Source organism: Coenobita brevimanus, chromosome 100 (genome assembly GCF_032717465.1).
Source record: "Coenobita brevimanus isolate Jiangsu-jjx chromosome 100, ASM3271746v2, whole genome shotgun sequence".
Lineage (NCBI taxonomy): Eukaryota > Metazoa > Arthropoda > Malacostraca > Decapoda > Coenobitidae > Coenobita > Coenobita brevimanus.
The window spans coordinates 1,173,057-1,198,423 of record NC_137053.1 but is presented as its reverse complement, the minus strand read 5'-3'; the positions used below and the strand labels follow the sequence as shown (position 1 = coordinate 1,198,423).

Genomic DNA, 25,367 nt, shown 5'->3' with positions numbered 1-25,367 from the left:
TATAGGTAACTGAAGTGAGTGCACATACTGTCATAGGATCAGTTTACTGAATGATGAAGGGAATTGTTATCTCATTTACATACTGTAGTCTACATTGTGTCGGGAGCCAATGAGATGACCCCATAGAGGCATTTGAATAGCTGTTGTTGACAGATCTTCCCAGTCAGTCAGACCAGGATTGTGCAGCAACAACAAAGTCCACATATTCGTCAATTAATTTATTAGTTTAGGTCTCCCACTTGAATGCACATACTTATGCCAATTTCCTATGTCAGCTTACATGACATTATCTCCTAGCATGATAGTACTGCATAGGAAAATCTTACAAATAAACGTTTGAGCTTAAAATGCCATTAAGTTCAGTGACTATTATTTTTCATAGCATAATGTTCAATAATTTTTTTTAATTATATTCTTTGCTTATCTAAATTTTGATGTTGCCAAGCAGTAAAATACATAGTTATCTAATGAATATTTGCACTCCTTACAGATTTTGGTGAAGAAGGAGACATTGAGAGCAAAATTCCTCGTTTCTTGGCTCAGATAGAAGCTGAATATGTTCATGACCCAGAGAGGGCCAGAGAAATCTGGAATGATATAATTATGAAGCGCAACAATAACTTCAAAAGTGCAAACCTGTGGCTTGAGTTTATTAATTTAGAAAGGTAAGTACTAGTTCATTTTTGTTGTTCCATGTCACCAGCTGTAGCAGAGAACCTAATTTAGGATATACAGTACAACAATACTGATTTTGAAGAAGAAAAAAAGAATGTGTTCATTAATTAGAAGAATATGAAAATCTGAATGTGGTACCATATATTTTTATACTAGTGTTTTAACTCAGTTGAATAAACAGCTTTTGTATGCCAGTAATCATTGAGTATTAGTTATAGGCAACCATACCAGACAAGATTCTTTCTTAGCAGTAAGATGAAAAATTAGCCCCTTACAAGTTGAAAAATTATCCCCTCAAGTTGAAAAATTATCCCCTCACAAGTTGAAAAATTATCCCCTCACAAGTTAACCATGACCAGGCTAAATGGAATAGAACTCTCTCTGCCTCAATGGCAAGTTCCATCACTATATTACTAGTTGGTGAGCTAAGGAAGAGGTTGCTGTATGGCCACTGCACCTTTGCCAGATCACTTCACCAGATGACAGGTGATGTACTGGCAGTAGATGGCTAGGACTAGACCAGATTATTGGAACCTGATACTGTCTTTGAAACATCTTACTTCTTTCTGACAATCTCTGCTCTTTTCAAATATCACTTATGCAGATCATCATCATCATTATCGTCTGGACTTTCTTTCCCACCCTAGGGCAGGGTGAAGAGTAGCAACATCCAGACAGCCAAAGTTTGCCCAATTCAATGGTCATGCTTCCATTCACTCATAATTCAAGTCCCTGGAATCCTGGCTGTATCTGATACAACAAAAACATTCACCACATTCTGTAGCGTCACATAAACATATCCAATGGAGTCACGTTAAAAAGGGGTGCCATATCTCTGATCATGCACTTCTTCTCACAACAGTCATCCAGCCAGCTCGATCTCTTGTCAGTCCCCTAGCCTCACCGACTTCCATACCTCACTTCCTTACACACTCATCCACCATATCCCTCCACCTTCTCCTTGGCCTATCTCACCTCCTCCCTCCTTCAGATTCACTCAGATATACCTTTTTCACCACCCTATTGTTATCCAATGTCTCCACATGACCATACTGTTTCAGTACACCTTCTTCGATTCTGGTGTCCACAGACTTCCTCTCTCTGCATCTTTCACAAATCACTTTATTTCATATCCTATCCACTCTCTGTACTCCATATAATTCCTCAGCAATCCCTTCTCCACTGCCCTCACTCTTGACTTTTCATTTTCATGCCACACCATAGGCTCACATCCACATGTTAAAGTTGGCACTAACACTCCGTCATATAGCTATACCTCACGCGGCTGCAACACTCAAGCCTCTGTTTGTTATGAAGGCCTTTATGGCATCAGCTGCTTTCCTTCCTTGTGTCACTCTGCTTTCCCTTGCACATTTTCCTCTCTTTTCTGTCACTGTACCTAGGTATTGACCTCTCACCAATTCCATTCTCTCTCCATTCACTGTAACATCACACTGGAATCACCTTCTTTCATGATAACCATCATTTTACACTTACTTATGCAGATACCTCTGGAAAATGATCTGACATAACACCTCTCATTCCCTATACATTGCAGTAGCAAAGTCTGATCTCCTCATTCAAGCATCCAGACGTAATCAGTCAATGCGTAATATTCAGTCAACTCCTCTTCCCCTCTTCCATACCTTTTTCCATGTATACGAGTTTATCATTTTTGCCAAAAGAAGGTCCTAGTTATTACCGAACTCCTCCCAGTACAAATGTCCACCAAGGCACTACCATTTTGATCCACTTCACTGGTTACACTTCAGTGGCCAACCATCCCATGTGTTCTTGCATTTTCCACTTTACCATTCGTATCTTAAAATAAAAACACACTTCTGTCAAAGCTTTTCCATGTATGCTTAATAGCCTCCCAAAACTCTGTAGCCACTCAGTCCTCTGTTGGAACAGATCAGTAGTTGCCCATTTATGTATTCTCTCATTAAGTCCCATACAGTACTTGATATGACTGATCCATAATCCAATATATTCCCCTTCCACCCCATATATACAGCAATCTGTTAGACATTTATCCTTCACATTGGTCTCATTCAGCTTGCATATATCCACGTTGTATCTTCAAGTATGTGCACAGTCTCTATATCATCATCTGTGACTGAAAAGGCTGTTCCACGATAACCGGGCACCAGTGGTGATCAAACTCGCTGCTCATCAGTTTCAAAGTATGGTGATGATACGTGCTGAAAACAGAGGGCCAGAAGCTGGGATGGTGCTTCAGTCTTCATACAATCATTCTCCAAGCATTTTCCTTTACAGTACCATACTCCAACACGACTGGTGCCCACTGATTGTGTGGAAGGACCTTAGCAGTCCATCATCTAGTTCTTGCCTATCAGTTGTTGGTCTGTTCATTTGTGATGCCCCTCGTCCCTTCTTTATAAACAATAAGTAGGCTACTGCCTCTTTACAGACCCATTTTAGTTACTTCCATGACATGCAGGGAACACGTGGTTAATATTGATTTCCCCTGTCGCAGGGATCATACAAAGTCCTTCAGCATTTAAAAAAAAAAAAAAAAGAAAAGAAAGAAAAAAATGATTTATTGCAGTCCAGTGGAGTTCATGTTCACACGAGTCTGGAGTAACAACCAGAAAACTTGGATGCAAGAAGTAATATCTTTCCTACCATTACCATTTAAATGCCAAGGTGGTGTGGTAAGATTGCTGAATGCTAGTTTCTCAGGTGCAGATAGATCTATGCCACTCTTCATATTTGTATTATAGAGAGGAAGTTGTTAAAAAACAATACAAAGGTGAAGAGATCACTCATTATAGATGTGAACATTGCAAAGACCACTTTTTTTTTTTTTTTTTTTTTTTTTTTTTTAAAGCAGCTAACTGTTATTCTATTTTCAGGAGTTACGGTTCTGAGAAGCATTGTCGCAAACTCTTCAGGCGAGCAATTGAACGTGTGTGGGACTGGGTGGAAGTGATTGGTACTTCATACCGCCGTTTTGAAGAAGAAACCGGGACCTTGGAGTCAATGGAAGATTTCCATAGGAGATATGAAGATAGGTTAGTAGTGAGTACATTACATTTTATTTTTTAAAACTTAATGTTTTCTTTCTTTGAGAGAAGTGAAGCCACTGAATGTACAGTGAGGCTGGATGATGAGGGAATTGAAAATGTGAGTGCCTTTAAGTACTTGGGTAGTGTGGTGAGTAAGGATGGAAGTTTAGATAGTGAAGTGCTTGAATGGGTACAACAGGGAAGAAAGGTTGCTGGTTCATTGAAAGTGGTGATAAGTAACAGTGAAGTGAGCATAGAAGTAACAAAATCACTGCATGACAGTATTGTGATAGCAACTGTAAAGTATGGAAGTGAAGCTTGGGGCTTGTTGGAAGGACACTGGTTAAGAGTGAGAGCAGTGGAAATGAGTTATGTAAGAGGAGCATGTGATGTTACATGGAGAAACGATTGACAAATGAGGATGTGAAGGAGCGTTGTTATGTGGATGTAGATATGATAGAAAGCTTTATGAGAAATACATTGAGGTGGTTTGGCCATTTCGAGAGGATGGAGAGCAAGAGACTAATGAGGAGAGTGTATGCGAGTGAGGTGGAAGAGGTGGGGAGGGGGAGGCCGAGGATGAGATGAAGGGATGGAATGGAGAGAGGTATATGAGACAAGGATGTGTGAGCAGGAAGCAAGGCAGTGAAATGGCGTTGGACAGGGTGACATGGAGGCGATTTGTTTGTGCCCACTTTTTTTTTTTTTTTTTTTTTTTTTTTTTTTTTTTTTAAATAAATAAATAGCCAGTAAGCCAGTATCATATTAGCCCATTTGCACACAGCAACAGTATACAGAGGCCTGGGTGAGGGCAACTGTAGTTTAGAACTTTTTATCCCTGAATTTCCATTTTGTCTTTGGATTGCATGTGAGAATGCTATTAGTATCCGTTTAGGAGGCTTTGTCCAAAGCTCTTGGCAGAAAATAGTAAGCACTCAGTGTTGCAAGCTATCTGTAGGGACCCACTGCTCCTTATTTTACTGCTTTAAGAATGTTAGGATATAAGTTTGGTTTTACACAAATTACCATAGTTCGATGCAGTTGTTTTTACTATTATGGCATGTTGCCTTAGTTAAGTAGGAAAAGTTTGTAGTTTCTTTATTATTAATGATATTTTTAGACATTTTACTGCTACAGCTTATATTTATTTATTTATTTATTTATTTATTTCCAGTTATTGCTTCATCCAACCCACAGGTATCCTGGTAGATGCAGTTTATTTTTGCAGCATGTTATAGTACCGGTACTAGAGTAATAAAATTTATAGATTTCATAGTAGGTAGGTTTTTATCATACTAGACTGGCTAGTCAGTTCCTTGCCAGCATATGCTTCTCTTGTACATGACTTATATATTGGCAGAATCCGTTTTATTATCTGAAAAGCTATGAAACAGATAGATAGTAGACTTTGCCAGGAAAGCAATGATTTTAAAAATTTGACCCATCCCTTTTAGATATTTTGAAAGTCATCTGAGAAAATTGTCCTGATGGTCTTTGTTTTATACCCACAGGATGGTGATTGTAACAAAAAAGAGGGAAGAAGATGCTTTGAAAGAAGAAGCTGAGAAAGTGGGAAAAGATAGCAGTTCTGGAAGGAAACCAAAAGAAAAAGCAAATAGAAAAGAAAAGAAAAAAGATTGGATAGAGAATAGGAACAGCAGTGATTTACAAGTGAGCAGCAATTGGAACAGTAATAAACTTTCCTCCCTTAACCTTTCACTCTCCTTCACCTATTCCTCCACTTTTTTCTCAGTTTCTCTTGTTTTCGTCTCTTTCCACTGTTATACACATTCCCTGTCTCCTCTGCTTGCATGTCATAACCAACTCTCTACAGGGTACTTAGGTAATTCCTTCATTTCTTTCCATTTTATTAGCTTGCACAGTACATTCCCCACAGGTCTACTCATTTATCTGTCTGACCCTCCATGAGACTTGACATTCACTTCCAAGATAATTTGTTTCTTTTGCCTTCGCTCTTGGTTTATGTTCTGTCGGAGATCAAGCAGCATGGAGAGCTGCCAGTAGGTGACCAAGGCCAATATATACAAGCATGTTGGAGCCTCCAAAATTGAGAACGATGTATATACATACATACTGTACATACATACATACAGTAATCCCTCATTATACGATGGGGTTCCGTTCCTGAAAACCCCATCGTAAAGCAATCCATCGTATAGCAATCCCATTATAACATGGAGTCAATAGGGATACGTTCCCAGACATGCCTAAACTCTCACATACACACACCTTAGCACTCACATACATGAAATATCCTTATGTTTAAACATTTGAAGTAACACATTAATAGTGAATAAAGAGAAAAAAACATGAAAACTACAGTATACAGTAGTTCTTACCTTTACTGAAGCAAGCAAGGGTTGTTTATGTGATTCCTAGACAATTCGCCATGAAGTCGACAATCCGCCGTCATAATATGGACATTCCCAGTCAGGACAATTCCCTGTCATTCTATAAATAAACTTATTACTGATTAACTGATACTTTAATAACTTATTTTCAGAGGGATCTATCAAAGTCTATTTTCATTCAATAGCGTTGGCTTTGGATATCATTTGTAAGTTGCACTTTTAGACAGTATTTAACTTGTTTCTACCTTGCTGTAGTTGACTTTGAATTATGTTCTAGCATCACCCATAGCTGTTTTCATTAATTTCCATTGGTACTACAACATCCTGGGTATATTTTAAAACGACTTTGAAGAGGTACAAGTACAGTACTAAAAAACTAGTGTACTCCTAAATAAACTGATATGAAAATAAACGACAGGGAATCATCCTGACGATGAAAAGTCCCAATGGCGAATTGTCTTGTTATTGTTGTGATGGCGAATTGACTTGATGGCGAATTGTCCCGAAACATTTATACAGACGTAATATGAAGATTATTCGTATAATTCCAAAGTATGTTGATCGTTCACTTAAGGTAATTAGGCATTTATATAAATGCCAGTGTCTCATATGTAGCCTTATGCTAAGATGAAGGAACGATCATAAATCAGCTGAGTCACGTTTCAATATACTGTATTATTATTTTTCATTTAATGCCCATGATTTGATGCCATATTTTACATTTACTTTATAAACAATAAACCACCATCACTTTCATAACTTACATAATTCAAAAACTAGTGTACTTGCTAAATAAAATGATAGGTAAATAAATGATGGGGAATCATCCTGACGGCGAATTGTCCTGACTCGGCCTCACAGTCACAGCCCTCACTCATCAGTATCAGAACTGGCTGGCTGGGCAGGACTGGCTGGCTGGGCAGGACTGGCTGGCTGGGCAGGGCTAGCTAATGAGGCTGGACTGGTGGACAAGTGTGTGTGGTCCAATGCTGACAGTGTGAGGACGTTTTTGTTGCGTTTGCACATTCGCTGTTCACTGAGCCGCGGATGATCCATTGTTGTAGCAAATCGTTCCCATTGTATAGTGGGCATAGGGTACTAAAATTTTGACACTGTATAAGCGAAATATCGTATAAAGAGGCATCGTATAATGTGGGTTTACTGTACATACATACATTCATACATACATCATACATACATATATATATACAGTGAGACCTCGATATACAAGACTTCAGTAGACCAGAATTCGTTTTTATCGGAATTAAGGAGCTACCAGACTAAATTCCTATATATCGGAAACTGTCTGATAAAGCCAGAAGCAGTCCGGACTGCCTGATCACTTCAGCTATGTTCACCACAATAAGGTAAATAAAAGACACGTGTATCAGTTTACAGTACAGTATTATTATATATATTATACCATTTGATTAATGTATTGAATGTATAACACAGTACAGTACTGCAGTGGTAGTGAAGACAGTTTAAAAACCATTGGTGCAATCCGGACTAATGTCTGATATATCGGAAAAAGTCCGGATTAGCAGGGGGAAGTCCGGATGTCGCTTTTATCGGAATTTTGTTTTTTTCGGACTGGCTTGGGCCCCAATTAGTCCGTTATAGTGAGGTCTTACTGTATAGGCATATGCAATATATACGTACATATGTATGTAAAACAGCCAGACCTAGATTGGTAAATGGATTTCCTACCTTGATTCCAGTCCATCTTAGATCATTATTGACAGGCTTTATTATTACTGGAATGGGCTTTAATTTCAGACATTAAATTTTCAGTTAATGAGAACACAATTCAGTAAGAGTGTATTTGAAATGCATGGAAGTTGGGCTGTCAATGATTATTCTTGTTTGATTGAAAACTGTAAATTTTCTCTAATTACAGGACTCTGAAGTGTTTAAGCCTCCTCTTCCAGTTGCCAGCCAAACAAAAGGTATTTCATATAGAAAAGTTTGTAATTTGGAGTACAGTATTCAGTTGAGAGCAAAAGTTAGGTTTGTGTCTCCCATAAGCTAGAGATGTGATAACACTCTGGTATAAAGAGAAATAACCAGGTATTTGTTAATCTGAATTGGCATTTGGCTGAAAATAAACTTCTTGCATATAACATATCACTATGAAGTGTATAAAAAGCAATAGAAGAATAGTGTCAGAAAATAAAGTGTGATGTAGGTAACACCAAAAACGGAAGTCGTGACCAAGATTCTCAAATATATTATAAACAACAGCTGTTATATGGCTGCTGACAGTGAGCATATGTAATGATTTATGATAAATTCTTTATTGTTCCTTTTTTTTTTAACCCCCATATCATGTGGACATAAAGCCAATAAACTGCAGGAGCCGGTCACTTCAGATTGGCACTCCTAGAAATCTTTAGTAGGGGTTTACATGTGTGGAGGGGATCATTTTATATACTTTAAAATTTCTCAACGCATCTGTTAAAGATTTACTGTATTATATTACAAAATCCTAGCTCTAGTAACATGCTTTGTACTGTGTGTCTTGAGTAATGAAGGTTCATATAGAAAGTTGGTGTGATTTTGAGAGTAAAATGAATATCAGTAATACAGTAGCTTATCACAGAGTGAATATTAAAATTGCATATAACTCATGTTCCAGCTAAAAAGTTGAATGTTGCAGTACAGCCAAGTTCCAGGTCAAGTGACACAGTAGAATGCATGGATACCTCTACACCAGCCTCAGCCACTTCTAGCCTTCGTGTCAATGTTCGTTCATCTCATCAAAGCAAGAAGGAAGTCGCTCCACCACCAGGCTACTCAAGTGATATTGCACCACCACCAGGCTTTCGTAGTGATGTAGCACCACCTCCTGGCTACCACACGGCTGGTTCACCCCCACCCACTAACAAGCCTACACACAAAACTTCCACAAATAAGAGAAAGGCAGAGATCTCTGATGATGAATGTGCCAAAAAATTAAAAGGTCAGTTAATTATGTTCAGTATTTAGTAGGCTATTTAACCTAAACCTATTAATTGTTAGTCTCGTAGAGTCCAGGGATCTTTCTTAACATAATAAATAATTCAGCCCTTTATGTATGCAACAGGTCATCTCTAGAACTCTCCCCCTCTGTCTGTATTTCCTACTGCCTATGATCTCCAGTCTTTAAAATTCCATGTGTTCAGGCATCTCGAAATGAACGGATCTTGAATCTCTCTTTTATCTTGTTTTTTTTATTTTTTCTTGGAGGGAACAGTTTGTGGGTTGCTGGCCATTGGTTCCTTCTTTGCATTAAAAAGAAAAAAAGAAAATCACAATAGCCAGCACATGAGTATATATTCGTGGAATAGATTAATGTGCTCTTTCATTATGTACCATATGAAATGTGCATTATTTTTTATTACTATTTTTTTTATACCAGTACTTGCTCTACTTCCATATAGGAGTAAGAATATTGCCCATTTCTTCTTTACCTGCACCATACAGTGGGCAGAGAGAAAAAGGTGGATCCTCTGCTCTCTGGTATATATTCCCATTTGCAAACATCTTGATAGCCTTGGATCTGGATCCTCTGCTTACTCAGGGCAAGTGATCCCTTCCTCCCTCCAAGAGTTGTAATTCATCATCTCTGTTCTAAGCCTTTCTTTCGTCTTCTTTTCTTTGAATTGATCTTTTATGATAACTTTTCTTTTGACATAGTTGTTGAGGAACTTAGGTTCCTAAGGTCTTCTTGCCACTATATATGATTTCCAGCATCTGTTCCTGTGACTCTTCATTCATCCATCCATCCATCATAGAATCCTATTTTGTCCCATGAGGAGCGTTAGAGCCCAGGGCTAGGCAAGTTGGTCCTGACATTTAAGATGAGAGTGACCAGCCTCACTCGTCCCTGAGTGGCATTATATGAGCAATAAACTCCAACCACCCCTTGGATATAAACCTACACCGGCTCAATCCGATTGGAGCACTGTAATTACTCACTAAACCACCAGGTACCATAATTTTGTTTTATGGTTACCACCAGTGTAGTAAATGGTTTCCTGGTGTACAGGAAACCATTTCGCTTGTCACTCAGTGTAGAGTCACCCATAGGCAGAAGGAAGGGGAAAGAATAAAAGAAAGAAAGACAGAAGAGGGATTGTGTATACTCATATATATTTTTTTCCTTTTTCTATGCCTTTCTTGTACAGTGTCTGCCACTTTTCAATACAGACTTACTTGATTAATGACACAGGATGATCCTTCCCTGAATCCAAACAGTTTTTCAATTATTATTTTGTAGAAAATAGTTGTTGTTTTTTTTTTTTTCCCAAAAAAAAATTTACTGTTAAGGGATCCTTAATCAGGTTACCTTTGTCATCTCTTGTGTAAATTAGCACAATATTCACTCTTTTCCAGTCCATTGGCACTTCTTCATTGTCCAATGAACAATAATATGGTTGATTTGTCACACCAGCCGGTATGCACATTCTTCAGCCACCTCCTTTGGTTCCATTGCTCTCCTCTTATCCAGATTCTTCATTATCTGCAATATTTCATTCCTCTCAACTACTATATCAGAATATGTTGGGTTGTCATTTCTTCATCTTTTCAATAAATTGATCTTCCACCAGCAAATATACTGACTTCAGTCTGTTTATATGTCAGTCATTTTTTTTTTCCATCTCGTATATTATTTTCCCATCTCAGTCTTATTCTGTTCTCTTTTATTTTCATTTTGTCAGTAACAGACCTTTAGAACAATATTTCTTTTTTTTCTCACAATATACATCTGATAGATAATTTCTTCTCCCCTTCATATATAGCCTATTCATTTCTTGCTTCCTTGTATTTATTCTGTGCTCTTTTGCAGTATCTACTCCACACTCTATTCATTATTTCAAATGCCATCCCACATCTGTTGTTAAATCATGCTTTCCCTTTTTTGATTCTTCCAACAAAGTTTGAAACATGTCTACTGTTGCACGCTCAGTTTATTTTCATCAAAATTTCATGCTTCTCATGAGGATTCTTTGTCATTTCCACTCCACTTCAGTCATTGTTTGTAGGGAGTCAATATTTGCTCTTCCATGATTGTAACTTTCCTGTTTATGTTTTTCCTCTCGGTCTCATACCTCTCACAGACACATCCATCTCTTTGATCCAAGAGGGAACTGGTACTAAATGTTACGCACATCTTTGAAATCTCTTGAGAATATCAAGTCCACCATCAAGGTTCATCATTCCCTTTTATTCTTTTGTATAAAATGTAACATACTGTTGTAGAGCAAAATTTCTACCACCATTTCCATTAATCCCATGCCCCAGGATTCTTTATTGTTCCCTGCATCCATTCCTTCTCAGTCAGTCTCTTTACAGTTGAAGTCTTAAGTCAGCATCTGTTAACCTTTTCTCAGGATCCATTTCACTACCATGTACAGGGATTCTCTCATCAGCTTTCCATGCTCTAGTTAGATAGTGGTGGCACTTAAGACACAGCTATATCCAATGTGCTCACCATGTTCTTGTATTTTCACTCCCAGCACATTTTAGTTGGCGCATTATTTCCAAGATTTATCATTCTCACTTTTTTTTTTTTATATATATATATATGTAGTAAGCCAGTCATACTCATTGTACATTCAAATTGGTAACACTTCAGTTTAGTTTTGATTAGACATATAACTTGGATTTTTCTCTTTAACATTCAGGTAGCCTCCCAGTTTCATTTTCTTGGCTATCAGCCTGTCCACATTACTACATATAATCTAAAGTTTTTCTTGACTCAGTTACCCGTATGTTCTCCTTTGTTACCCTCATAATCACATCCATTTCTGTTATCCGTTTTACTTCATTGATTTTACATGCTGCTTCCTGGTTTTCATCACTTAAAAAAAAAAAAAAAAAAAAGTTCTGACGGTCATCATCTGCTTAGATTCAATTATCAGACGTGTGCTGGAGAGTGATGCCTTCACACTGTGGCATCAATATACCTGGTCAGTTCTCCTGCCTGATGAAGCAAATGTCCCTCAACTCAATAGGGATGGTGGATTCTAGAAGAAGGGCAACTTGAGCCTGCAATCCACTGAGTTGATGTTCACTTTAGCCTGGGAATACAGCTCCAGTAATCCTCATGTAGTATTGTATATTCAGATGTTCCTAAAAATTTAAATTACTGCATTTAGTAAATTAAAATTGAAATGATTATTTTGCCGCTAAATCTTTACAGTAATACAGGTATTGTAATATATGTAATAATGTGTAAAGCAGATGTGGCCACATCTTTTGCATGTAAATTCTCCTAAATGGAAATTTTCTCTAAGTGAGGGCTTTGTTCCAGCAAGAAGAATTATCCTCTCAACAAAGCATATATGGCCACATCTTTTGCATGTAAATTCTTCTAAATGGAAATTTGCTCTAAGTGAGGGTTTTGTTCCAGCAAGAATTATCCTCTCAACTACAAGAAAGTTCATTGAGGCAGATGATATCTGTGTGTATCTTATGCCATTGGGTGTATATGTATGTGTTTAGTCCATGATCAGTTTAAAAGAAATAAGTGATATATGAAGATAAATGTTGGTGTAAATTGTTTCAGCCTTGACCATTCATTGCATGAGCTGACCCCTTGGTAATGAACAGTGGCCTTTTATTTGTAAAGGGCTCATAAGTTAATGAACAGTTTTGTAGTGAAAAATGTATTAAAATGTATTAAATGAGGAATCACTGTATAGCTAGTACTACAAAGATGACTTGTTATTGGTATATTCCTTTCACTTCTTTTCCAGCAGAGGAGGAGATGCGTGGAGTCCTGACAAAGAATAACCCCAGAGATGACATGTGTACAATCTTTCTCAGCAACTTAGACTTCCATGCTGACAAGGATGATATATATCCAGTATTCCAGCAGTGTGGAGAAATTGCTGACTTCAGGCTAGTGAAAGATTACAAGTGTAGGAGCAAAGGGTTTGGATATTTAGTGTTTAAAACACGTGAAGGGGCTGTAAAAGGTTTAGAACTTGATCGAGCCCTTATCAGTGGACGGCCTGTCTATGTTTCTCCCTATGATCCAGAAAACCACACTCATAAATTCAGGTACTCAACTTCTGAAGAAAAGGAAAAGCTGTTTGTGAGAGGTCTACCATTTTCCATGACAGAAAATGAAATTCGGGAAGCTTTTCAACTCCATGGTAATATAAAAAGCTTACGATTGGTCACATACCGTAATGGCCACTCTAAGGGAACCTGCTATATTGAGTATGATGATGCTGCTACTGCAGAGAAGGTGCGTCAAGCCATGGATGGAATGGTTCTTGATGGGAAGAAGATAACTGTACTCATTAGTGACCCTTCTACCAAAAAAACAGCAGCAGCTCCAGCAGCAGAAATATTAGGCGCTGGCAGCAAACTTAAGAAGAGTGATGGTATGCGACGAAAGGGCATGTTCAGTCTGATGCCACGGGCTTTGCAACGTACCTCGGAAGCCTCTTCACTTCCATCACAAACCTCTGATTCCTCCTCAGAGCACCAGGGAAAAAAAATGTCCAATGATGATTTTAGGAGTATGTTTCTAAAGAAGTAGATTCATGAAGGATGCTGGCAGTATATTCTTCTATGAAATTAGTTATTTGCAAACTCAGCTTTAGTTTCTGATATAGTACCTGAGTACAAGTGTGCACGAAAAAAGTTTTATAATGGTTTCAGCATCACACACGTAATTTATCTTGTATAAAATTATTTTTGAGTATGTGGTCATCATTACAGCAAGAGAAAAGTAAGCATACCTTGTCTTCAGATAATTTTTAGGAGGAAAAAAAGAAACACTCCTTCTTCTGTCTTTCTTTCATTCATTCTCGCCTCTTCCTTCTGCCTGTGGGTGACTCTACACTGAGTGATAAACCAAATGGTTTCCTGTTCACCAGGAAACCATTTACTATGCTGGATGGTAATCATCATCATCATCATCTAGACCTCCTTTCCCACCCAAGGGCAGGGTGAGGAGTAGCAATGTCCAGACAGCACAAACTTGCCCAATCCAAATAGGCCACACTTCCATTCACTCATCATTCAAGCCCCTGGAATCCTGGGGCCTGGTGGTTTAGTGGGTAATTAAGGCGTTCCAATCGAATTGAACCTGAGTAGGTTTATGTCCAAGGGGTGGTTGGGGTTTATTGCTCATGTAATGCCACTCAGGGATGAGAGATGCTGGTCACTCTCATCTTACATGTTAGGACCAACTTGCCTAGCCCCGGGCTTCTACGCTTTTCCTGGGGCAACATAGGATTGGATGATGGATAAAAAGAAAAAAAAAGATCTTTTTAACTGTATTGTATTATGATCTGGGTCTTCAAGATAAAAGAGATGAATAGAGGTTGTGAAGAACCCTTGTCCTCACAAAGGTAAGAAAGGACAGTTATGGTACCGGTATTTATTTCCTGGTGAACAGTGTGTAGACAGTAATTATTGATACAGTACAGGCAGTTCCCTCTGCAAATCAAGCATGTATTACAAATTATCACAACATTTTCCATACAGCTAATACTAGAAATTGAGGGAACTAGTAAATTGGCCCTGTAAGTATAAATTAAACTTTTATGAGTTATTTTTCCTAAAATTATTGGGGGCTTAATGACAGGAAGTTTGAGGACACTAGAGTCGATGTACAGTATTGTGTGATAGGTGGTATGGAGTGTGGAGAGAGTGGGTGTGACTAGAATGGTGAAAAGACTATATCTGAATGAGTTTGAAGGTGGGAGAAAGCATAGTAGACCAAGAAAGTGGATAGATATGGTAAGTGAGTGTGAAGGAAAAAAGGGTGAGGCTAGAGCACCGGATGAGGGATCGAGCTGACTAGGTGAGTTTTGTATAGAGAAGTGTGTGCCCTGGATGTGTCATCCCTTTTTTAATTTGATAGTCATTGGATTAACGCTGTCAGATAGTTAACTGTGACACTGCCTGCATAATAAGTGTGTATATCAGGTGGAGCTAGGATCTGGGGGGCTTGAATGATGAATGAATGAATGTGTGGCCCATTTCTTTGGCCATGCTGCTAATTAGTTCTCCCACTGTCATGTGTTCTGCCTTTCATGGCTTACTGTACCCTACCTGCAGGTGAAAAAAAAAGAAATGAATGGGGACAAGGTGATGATGATTATGACTTTTGGGCAAAAAGAGTTTATGAAAGACGTATACATACTGTACAGGGATGCTAATTGGCATTGTAAAGATGACATAATAATCTTGTGTAAAGGAGAGCTATGAAACTTTTTAAAAGTTTGTGTTTTATTCAGTGGTTTTCAATTTCACCAACATGATGTTTGATTTTTGACAGAACTTAATGGTATCCTTTTAGCATACTGTACTGTTAAAATCACTTAGAAGTGACATGGTAAATGATAAACTCATGCTTGTGGAAAGTTGGGTATCCAAGCAATATTATCCTCTCCACTTCCCTTTCCTTCTCCCTTTTGAGACAAGAATAGCATATGTCATAAGGTGTTCCAAGGAGGACAGCTTTATTACTTTTGCTTGTTGTAGCTTAACTATAGTAGTTATTGACCTTAAACTTTGCATACCCAGCATGTCCTCTTCCATTTCATACCCATAAAACTGGTTTTTGATTAAATTTGTTTTTTTCCTACTAAAAAAATACCTTCACAACACTAACAGCTACACTTTGGCACACGTTGACCTTAGAATTAATACACAGGTACTTCATCTCAATCTATGAGCCAGCACAATCATATATATATATATATATACACACACACTATGATTTTTTTTTTCCTGTGCCAGGGACATGGCAAATTTCCTCAAGTTGTGTGATGTCCCCATGGTTGTTCAATATACTGTATATATATGGATGGGGTGATGAGAGGATTAAAGACACGAGTAATGGAGAGAGGGATGGTGTTGGTAAATAATGGTGATGGATGGAGTATCTCAAACCTCGTCCTTCTGCCTACGGATGACTTTACACTCCCTCTTCTGACTATCCTTCCTTCATTCTTTCCTCTTCCTTCTACCAGTGGGTGACTCTACACTGAGTGTCAAGCTGAATGGTTTCCTGTACACCAAGAATCCATTGACTATGCTGGGTAGTAACCATATAACCAAATTTTGGTGCCTGGTGGTCTAGTGGGTAATTATGGCACACCAATCAGATTGAGCCAGTGAAGGTTTATATCCAAGGGGTGGTTGGGGTTTATTGCTCACATAATGCCACTCAGGGATGAGTGAGGCTGGTCACTCTCATGTTAAATATCAGGACCAACTTAATTTGGGGCTACTACTGTATGCTTCTCATAGAGCAACATAGGATTGGATGATGGATGGAATGATGTATTCTGATGATGCAGTGCTACTTGCAAATACTTGATGAGAGCTTGGTAGACTAGTGCAGAGTTTTGTAGATGTCTGTGAGCGTTGTGCCTTGTGAGTAAATATAGAAAAGAGTAAAGTGATGATGATTGAAATGCTACAGTGAATGTAGAGAGACTGGAATTGGTGAGAGAGTTTAAATACCTAGGTACAGTGATAGAAAAAGAGAGGAAAATGTGCAAAAGAAGTGGAAAGTAGAGGACACAAGGAAGGAAAAGTAGCTGGTGCTATGAAGGCCTTGATAAGAAACAGGCTTGAGTTGCAGCTGTTCAAGGCCTACATGAAGGAGTGTTAATGGCAACTTTAACATGTGCATGTGAGACTATAGAGTGGCATCATAAGCTTCCTCAAGGGGGGGGGGGGAAGCTAGAACAGTCTCATGACAGAGAAAGGCCTGTCATATGTGAGTATCCAGAGCTAATAAAGGATTCAAGGTACAATAGACATGTCGAAAACCATGATGGAGATTAGACAGCAACTGTTAATTGGATTCTATGAGCCATGTGAGACAACTGTTGATGTTCAAGTAATTACGCCAGCAGCTGGCGAGAGCAATAGGCCTGTAATCTTGTTTGAAATCATACCACCATTAATATTGGTGTAATCATCACCATCATCCAATAGATAATGTGTGTGTGTGTGTGTGAGAATGTCCTGAAAATACCGGATGTTCTAGGACGACAGAGAGTGGAAGAAAGAGTTGAAGGGGAGAAAGGAAGGAGTGGGAGGGTGGAAGGAAGGAGGGATGGAGGGGGAAGGAAGAAGGGGGGGGGGGATGAGGGAAGCGTGTTTTTCAGGGAGGAGGAAGAGGTGAAAGGAAGGAGAAAGACTAGAGGCGAAAGGACGAGGAGGAGAAAGCAAAATGAGAAAAAGGAGAGGGAATGGGGTGGAGGAAAGGAGGGGAGGAGAAAGAAAGGGTGTGAAAGGAGGAAGATGATGGAAACAGGCAGGTTGGTGGAGAGAGGGGGGGGAGAACTAGGGGAGGGAACAAGCGGAAGGAAAGAATTTGGAGGGAGCTGGAATTCGCCGAATCGCCGGGCTTCGATCAGTCTGGCATGAACTGTGGCAGGTGGAGGATCTGTACGTTTGGTAAGATATTATTTCCTTTTTGTTCGCATTAAGTGCTTTTATGAAGACATTGATTATATATAGTTTGTTTTCTAAGCACTCCTCAGTAGTTTTAAAGATTACTTAGATTAATGAAATCGTAATAGCTGACAACAGAAGGGCAACAGAGCTGTATAATTATGGAGTTTGGGGTGGGTTGTGTGTTTGGGGTCAGTATGAAGTTCAGGTTTGGGGCGTGGAATTTTTAATTGTTTATGAATATTTTAGTACTGATTATTTTGTGTGATGGCTAATAAAGAATTTTTTTCAGCATGATGGCGAGAAACAATGAAATGGAGGCTAATAATTTTTGGCCACCCTTTCCGGTTTCAAGGCATTTAGCTACTGAGGGCTATCACCAGCACAGCTACCACAACTACCACACAATGCTACAACTACCACACAATGCTACAACTACCATTACTATCGCAACCACAGCCATCACTTTGGAGGAAGCTTTTGATTGGATACTAATGTGGTGAGTATGGTAAAGCCTTATGTTATTACTGTTATTATTTTATGCTTGCTCATCTACATTCCGTTTCTGGAAGGTGTAGGTTTATTCATTTTCACAAATTTAAAAATATGGTACTGCAAGTCACATCTAACAATGATCCCTAGCCCCTTTTTTTTAAGTTAATGACCAAGTGTAGTCAGACGGAGATGATAATTTTGACTAGTAACCAGCGAGAAATCCGTAACTCATGACTAAAATTAAAGATCCTCAGCCCTCTTTCAGTTCATTGACGGCCAAGTGTAGTCGGACTTTTTGATCATACAGAAGGTCTTTCACAATAACTTGGCCAAATTTCCATTTTCGTAACTTGTATCACATAGCTGATTGGCAGAAAGGCTATGTTATGGCTCTATCCTTCCCATAATACTTCATTCGTGACAAATATTCTAGTATTAATCAAGTACATTAGCTACTACAACCTGGCAAGATGGAGAGATGGCAATTTTAGGCCAGGTTAGAGTAAAAGCAGTATGATAACCAAGGACTCTTCTCCTAACTGTGGCTAATTAAAGTCCATGCAACCACATTATTTTTTGTGGGAGTGACCCATTGTCAGAAAAACCAGCTATAGGTCTGAAAGCGATAACTCCCCACTTCAGCTGTCACAGAAACTTATTAGAATATGAATTTTATCCTGTACTGTACACTTTAACCCGCCCCGTCCCGACGACGTATGGGTACGTCACCACGATTTGCATTTGCCAGTCCCGGCGACGTACCAGTACGTCGTGCAATTGCAAGGTACCTAATTTGCACAATTTTCAATTTTTGCACGTGATTTTTCGTATGTATACACGGGACACCTTCCTCTATTCCTGTACAAGATACCAAGCAGGGACAATGCCTTACACTGCATAACCTCCCCCCTCCCCCCCTCATGCCATTGTCTTGGCAAAGGACCTGTTACCAGTGACCTGGCTAGTAAAGTTATTCAGGGCCAGAGTGATTCCCCAATCGATGACAATGTGGAGGACAATGTTTACATAGCATTAGAAGAAGAAACAGTCAGAAATAATGATCAGGTAGTGTGGCAAAAATAGGTCAGGTATGGTGATTAGTTAGTGAGTGAAACAATGCTTATAATGCCTTTATTACTGCTTGAAAACCAATATACTGTCATACTACATATACATTCGTATCAAGTAAATAAATAAATATCGTTTATGAGTGGATAAAATAGTTACCCTCCCATAGAACTCGTTTTCTTTGGTGCCAGCATGTTAGAAAACCCACTCAGGTAAGGAGGAACTCCTACCTGGATTGGGCACTTTAAACCTCAGGTGAGCGATTTCTCTATGAATTTTCGATGTTTCTCACCAAAAGCGAAGGTTTTAGCCAAAAAAAAAAAAATCGAAAATACCTCGGGACTGGGGGATGTCAGAGGTGCGGAAAACCTCGGGACGTGACGGGTTAACTCTATCTAAATTTTCACGTTATCATGTGGATTGTAACAGTACGTGAATACTAGAATATGATCATCACAAAGTTCTGTGGAAAGGAAAACTACCCAGTAGATTTCACATTATCTTGTTCTGGCACCAAACTATGTGAAATAAACTGCATAAGGCAAAATCTGGAGGAAGAAGAAGTACAGTACAGTACTAGTGTTATCAACTGCATAATTTTCTGCCCTGAATGTAAATAATTTGTTCTTTATTTCTGCAGTCATTGCAGTGGAGTACCTGTGGTGGCACACAGTTCGTGTGGATGAAAATGAAATTCAGTATAGTATCAAGATAACCTGGTTCTAGAGAGGGCAGCCTGATTCTGGTTCAAGAGGAGCAGTGAGAGACTCCCTGGAGAACTCTAGTAGTAAGGAGTCTTGACTGCTTGAGGGAGAGTGACTGAAGCTCATTCAGATAAGTGCGGTACTGTATTGCATTTGTTTGAACCTGATAACTTCCCTTAGCATTTTCAGCTGGCAATGTAGTCGGGTAATCATGGAAGGCTGAATTGCCTAAGGACTCTCATTCCTTCATTAATCATATAACCAAGGATGAGATGGAGGGATGGAGTGGAGAGAGAGAGAGAGAGGAGAGAGGGGGTGAGTTAGAGGGAGGGCAGCCAAATGGTAGAGGACAGGGCAATGTGGAGGCAATTTGTTTGTAGCCATCCCATACGGGATTAAGGTGTCAGGCAATAGATAACTGAAATCAAGCAGCGACATTATTGATGAGGGAGTGTTAGATCAGTCCAATGAAAACACTAATTACAGTAACCAAGGAGACTCATTGCTACATCCTTAACTATAAAGTTAATGAAATTTTTGTGTATTACATACTAAAGTTCTGGGAGTGGACCAGCTCCATCAGTTAAAAATTTTCAATTCAAGAGTGAGAGCAGTGGAAATGAGTTATTTAAGAGGAGCCTGTGGAGTCACATGGAGAGACAGGCTGACGAACGAGGATATAAAGGAGCATTGTGGTGTGGATGTGGATGTGATAGAAAGCGTTAGAAGGAACACACTGATGTGGTTTAGCCATGTGGAGAGGATGGAGGGTGAGAGACTGATGAGGAGAGTGTATGTGAGTGAGGTGGAGGGGGGGAGAGGGAGGGGGAGGCTGAGGATGAGATGGAAGGATGGAGTGGAGAGGTATATGAGAGAGGGGGGTGTGAGTTGGAAGCAGGGCAATGAAATGGTGGGCGGACAGGGCGATGTGGAGGCGATTTGTTTGGGGCCACCCCGTATGGGATTAGGGCGTCTGGCAATAGATAGGTAGATACTGTAGATAGATAATTTTTCTCATGGTTAAGAAATTGAAATGAGGATGAGGTAGTTTGTTATAGATTTTTGTCCTCTTCTGCTTTAACATATCTTAATGTCAGAATGTCACTGCCTTTGCCATAGCCTTCTTTGAGTATTGTAATTGCTAATCTCATCATCAATTTAGATACTGATGTTAAAGGTGACAATATACAGTAGGTTATGAAAGAAATATTAGAGGAAGGTTGTGATTGAAACTTTGATCTAACTGTTTTATCCAGTGTGGGTGAGAGTAGAGGTAACATAAATATGTAGGTGCAGTAATAGAAATTTGTGGTCCATATCTCTGGGCATGTGAAGAGGATGGAGGATAACAGTGGAGAGTGAAACATGTGAGCACTGAGGGTATAGTTTGGAGGCAGACTGGAAAAAAGACTTGGGATGAAGTCAGTGCGACCTCATGGATAAGGGGCTGAACAGAGAAACTGCTAGAGGTTAACTGGCATGAAGAGCTGCCATTAGGTGACATAAGCTGATGTATGCAGTCATCATTGAGCCTTTATAAATGAACGAATGAAGGAAATGTTAGGTAGTTTTCCCCCTTTTTTTTTTTTTTTGAACTGTGCCTCATCCCAACCAGAGGTGGGTAGTGATGAGATGATTTAGATATGCATATCTATTCCACTTATGTGTTCTCTATTCTTGCTTCCTGCACCCTGCCTTATCCCATCGTTGGGTGAGAAAAGATCGGGATGAATTAAAATTAGATTGTCATTAGATAGTTCACATACTGTTTGCATTGGCTTCACTTAAATTGGGAAGTACAGTAGCATTATATTGCGTAGGAATAGATGCATTGGTTATTAGGCTATGCAAATTTTGGCAAATATTTTTAAGTGAGAAAAAGCTGTTTACAAGATATCATGCTTATCCGCAAGTTAATCTGGGTGCTTCTGCAGTCCACATTCCTCCTTTTGAGGGACAGGTACATACCTGTATGGCAAGAATAATAATAGCTGATAGGCTCCATGATGGATGGGTTAGATACAGCCTTCAGTTATGTCCTTCAGCATAATATTTATCTAGTGTTGAGCTAGCACTGTCATTGTAGTTAAAGGGTTAATGAGGTCAAAAGCATATTTGTACTTAGGGCAGTTGGAGGCAAAGGGCAGCTTGATCGCAGAGGAAGCCGCCCCTGTAGGGATGGTGTCTGGTGGTAGATCACCACCACCTTTGGTATGGGGGAGCTACTCATCTGGATACTAAAATAGTGAGTACACTTGAATGTGTTCTAGCTACTTAATCTTTTAGATGCCAGTCTGTTGCAGTAACTATTGATGGGCCTAGTGGAGTGTACTATACGTAAACTTCTATGATTTTCTTTGTCTTGTCCTGGCACTAGCTTTTGCTGCTTGCCACTTGGTTGCAAAACTTACCTCAATAGATGCTGGAATGTTAGAATGCACTAAAGCTTTTAGTCAAATTGCTTAGACAGCTAAGTTTGCCAAAGTATTGCCGAAATTTGTAAGCAACTCGCTGTTGCTAAATGGAATACCTTCATTAGGTGTAGTTAAAATGGAAAGCCTAACAGCCATCATTTTCCCCCCTTCCACCCTGTCTTAACTATTTAGTTTTAATAAGCTACTAGTTTTGGAGCTGCAGAAGTAAGGTATAGCCTTTTTTTTTTTTTTTTATTCCTCCACTGCAAGTATATCTCCTAAGCTGGATAAAATCATTGGGAGTTGGCTGGAATGAATTGACATGAAGTTCCCCAACATCACTTCCTTAGTGATTTGTTTTAGGAATTAAACCATAATCAGCTTGAGCAACCAGAATTTAAAAGGAAGCTCCCTTTCACCTCTTCCATGGCTAATTATTTTAGGGACAGCAATGTTGGTAGTAAAGCCTTATCATTTATACAAATTTGTTTTTCAAAGTGCCATTAGTACTTTGAACCTCGTACAGAAATAATAATTTCATTCTTGCTGTTTCCAGTTTATAGTCATCATATATATTTTGAAATGAAACATAATAGCCTTCATTAACCCATAACTTTTTTCTGAGCAATTTACTGTATTATCCCTGTTATACCTTACTGTTCTGTTGTCATATATATCCTTCAAACATCAAAGCCATAGGTCCTCCCTAAGTTGTAAAATTGCCAGGTGGTAGCAAGAATAAATCAAGGAATAGGTGATAGGGGAGTTAAGGAATTAGAAGCACATCTCAATTTGAAGTTATCACTAGGTTATCAGAAATTTGAACCAGGTGGACTGCTGGCATAAATTTCACCTCCATGGACCACCATCCTTCTTTCAGGGACTAGGGAAGTTAAGAAATGTTTCTATAATCAGGCAGTTAAGCAGCTGTTATATCAGGCCCGTCACATTAAAAAAAAAAAAATCTACCTATGATGTTCATGCTTCTTTCAATTACCGTACTATAATGGATCTTAGCTTAGTTTTTATTTGGAATTTTTTTTTTTTTCTTTTTTTTTTTTTTTCTTTTTTTTTTTAATACAGCTTTCTCATGTAATATGTCATCTAAGCTTTAAAATACTGTCTCTGAGAACTTTTTTTTTTTTTTTTTTTTTTTTTTTTAACACATCTAGAAAAATACAGAGTAATAGAGACAGAGGGATGGACAGATAACTTAAGCACACAGGGAATATAGTGAATTATCTTTAGGTGTATTAACAGTGTTTACAGTTTTTGCCTGCCTTTAATTCTTGAATGAGAGCACCTGTAATTTGGCCAGCATCATCATCGTTGTTGTTTTAGTGGGTTAATGAGCTTCCAGTGACTAATGTTTGAGATTTGTTAAGTGGATGTTTGCTACTGTCTACTATTTACTGTAGATCCCTGGTGGTCTAGTGGGTTAACTTGGTCCAACTAGCTGTACTTTGAAATTTTAGGTCTTTCTCTCTGACAAAGAGTGTGTGTTTTCACCCCTGTTTGTTTGTTTGTTTGTCTGTTAGCAGGATTACTAAAAAGGTAAGAGATTTGGACCAAATTTGTGGATAGATAACCCATGCCCTAGTGAACAATCATTTAACTTTTGGGACCAATCTTGATCATATGACATATTTTGGATCTGGAAATCACGTTTTGTGAAACCTTAATCAGTGATAAGAAAGTCTAACCAATTATGAAGAGTGCTTTGGAAATGTTGTCCCTGTCAGAGAGATGCAATCCACGGAGTGTCCCTTTAGTTTAAGGTATGAAATTTAACCTCCTGATTTATAGATGATGTAGGTGGCAGGTGTTTGAATGATAGATGTTACTGTGTTTAAGTCCCTGGTGGTTTAGTGGGTTTAAGCACCTAGTAATTTAGCAGGTTTGGGTGTCCTAGTGTTCAGGTTCTGGGTGACCTGGAGGGTTTGAGTGCCTGGTGACATGGAAGGTTTGGATGCATGATGGTCCAGTGAGTTTAGGTGCCTGCTGCCTCAACAAACACAGCTTAGTATTTCAGTTTTGGGAGTGGTTCTGTTCCATCAGATGAAAACAAACCAGTTAATGTCTATCTGTATTTGCAGGAGGTGAGTTTACTTCTAACAAGATGGTTGAAGATTGTATCAAGACAGCAAGAGCAACCCTCTTGTGCAGAGAAAAATGCCTTATGTGCCAAGAAGATTGGTAATGTGTTAAAACTATATCTCGCTTTTTGCTTTAACTTGGCCTAAGATCACCATGCAACTAACGAAGAAGTGCTGTGGAAAGGGTTTAAGTTTGGCCTAAAATTAGTCTTTCAATCATAATGTATTTAGCAGTGACTGTAGATTAAAATTAGCGATGCTAATAACCAAAAAGTGCTGTGGGTTTTTTTTTTTTTTTTTTTTTTTACTGAAGTAAGTTGAAGTATGCTGCTAGAGGATAAAGCATGGCCAAGTTAAGGTGAAAGAACTATAGTTGTATATACAAAAAGTCCTCATTTATGTGCTAGTCATGGAGAAGTGCAATGGAAAGTTAGTAAAAGAATTATAGTTTTATATACAAAGTCCTCCTTTAATTATTTTTATTATTTTTTTAAATATAATCAAAGTTTACTCATTTTGTCCCCGGGCTTGTTTATATGCCAGTCATGAAGTGTTTTTGTCCCCAGGCTTATCTGAGCATGAACATGGTGGACTGCAGGCTGAATTTGCCCTTAACCTGTAGTTCACCATTATCCTTTGGGAGGATAGGGAGATATATGACTAGTAACTAAGGAGACTCAAGAAGGCAACCCTTTTCAGTGCCTGTGAAGTGGGTTAATATGACTAGTGACCAAGGAGACTGCTGTAGTCCACCATTGTCCTTAGGGAGGATAGGAAGGGAACTGAGGGATATTTTGTTTAATGATATTGTGAGCCGACCAGCTGTTGATTAGCAAGTCAGTCAGGCCAAGCAGACCCATCAACCCCAGGCAAGTCACAGCCTCTTGCAGGGCCACCCTACACAGTGATCTGATGTTCCCTTGTGATTAACAGTGCCCTGCAACAGCAAGGTGCAGGGAAAAAATGTGGAGGTTTGGTTCCTGGATGGATGCTGCCTTTCTCTCCACCCAGTTAATAGTGCACCATACCAGACTCACATCACCCAGTTTTCTGATTATATGATTACCACCTAGCATTGTAAATGGTTTCT

The 25,367-nt window shown here is 38.9% G+C and overlaps 1 protein-coding gene across 2 annotated transcripts in view; it reads left to right on the top strand.

Annotated features, from left to right (window-relative positions):
* The window catches only part of LOC145414708 (spliceosome associated factor 3, U4/U6 recycling protein-like), a 156,945-nt gene that overhangs the window by 19,688 nt on the left and 111,890 nt on the right, over positions 1 to 25,367 (top strand). Inside the window, exons 9-14 of one of the 2 annotated variants that reach the window (XM_080284234.1) lie at positions 491 to 665; positions 3,555 to 3,713; positions 5,219 to 5,378; positions 7,980 to 8,028; positions 8,718 to 9,041; positions 12,826 to 13,808. In XM_080284234.1, coding sequence (XP_080140360.1) covers positions 491 to 665; positions 3,555 to 3,713; positions 5,219 to 5,378; positions 7,980 to 8,028; positions 8,718 to 9,041; positions 12,826 to 13,616 — 1,658 coding nt within the window. In that variant the 3' untranslated portion in view covers positions 13,617 to 13,808. Of the gene's footprint in view, positions 1 to 490; positions 666 to 3,554; positions 3,714 to 5,218; positions 5,379 to 7,979; positions 8,029 to 8,717; positions 9,042 to 12,822; positions 13,809 to 25,367 lie in introns of both variants that reach the window. The other variant, XM_080284233.1, reaches the window with a different exon arrangement.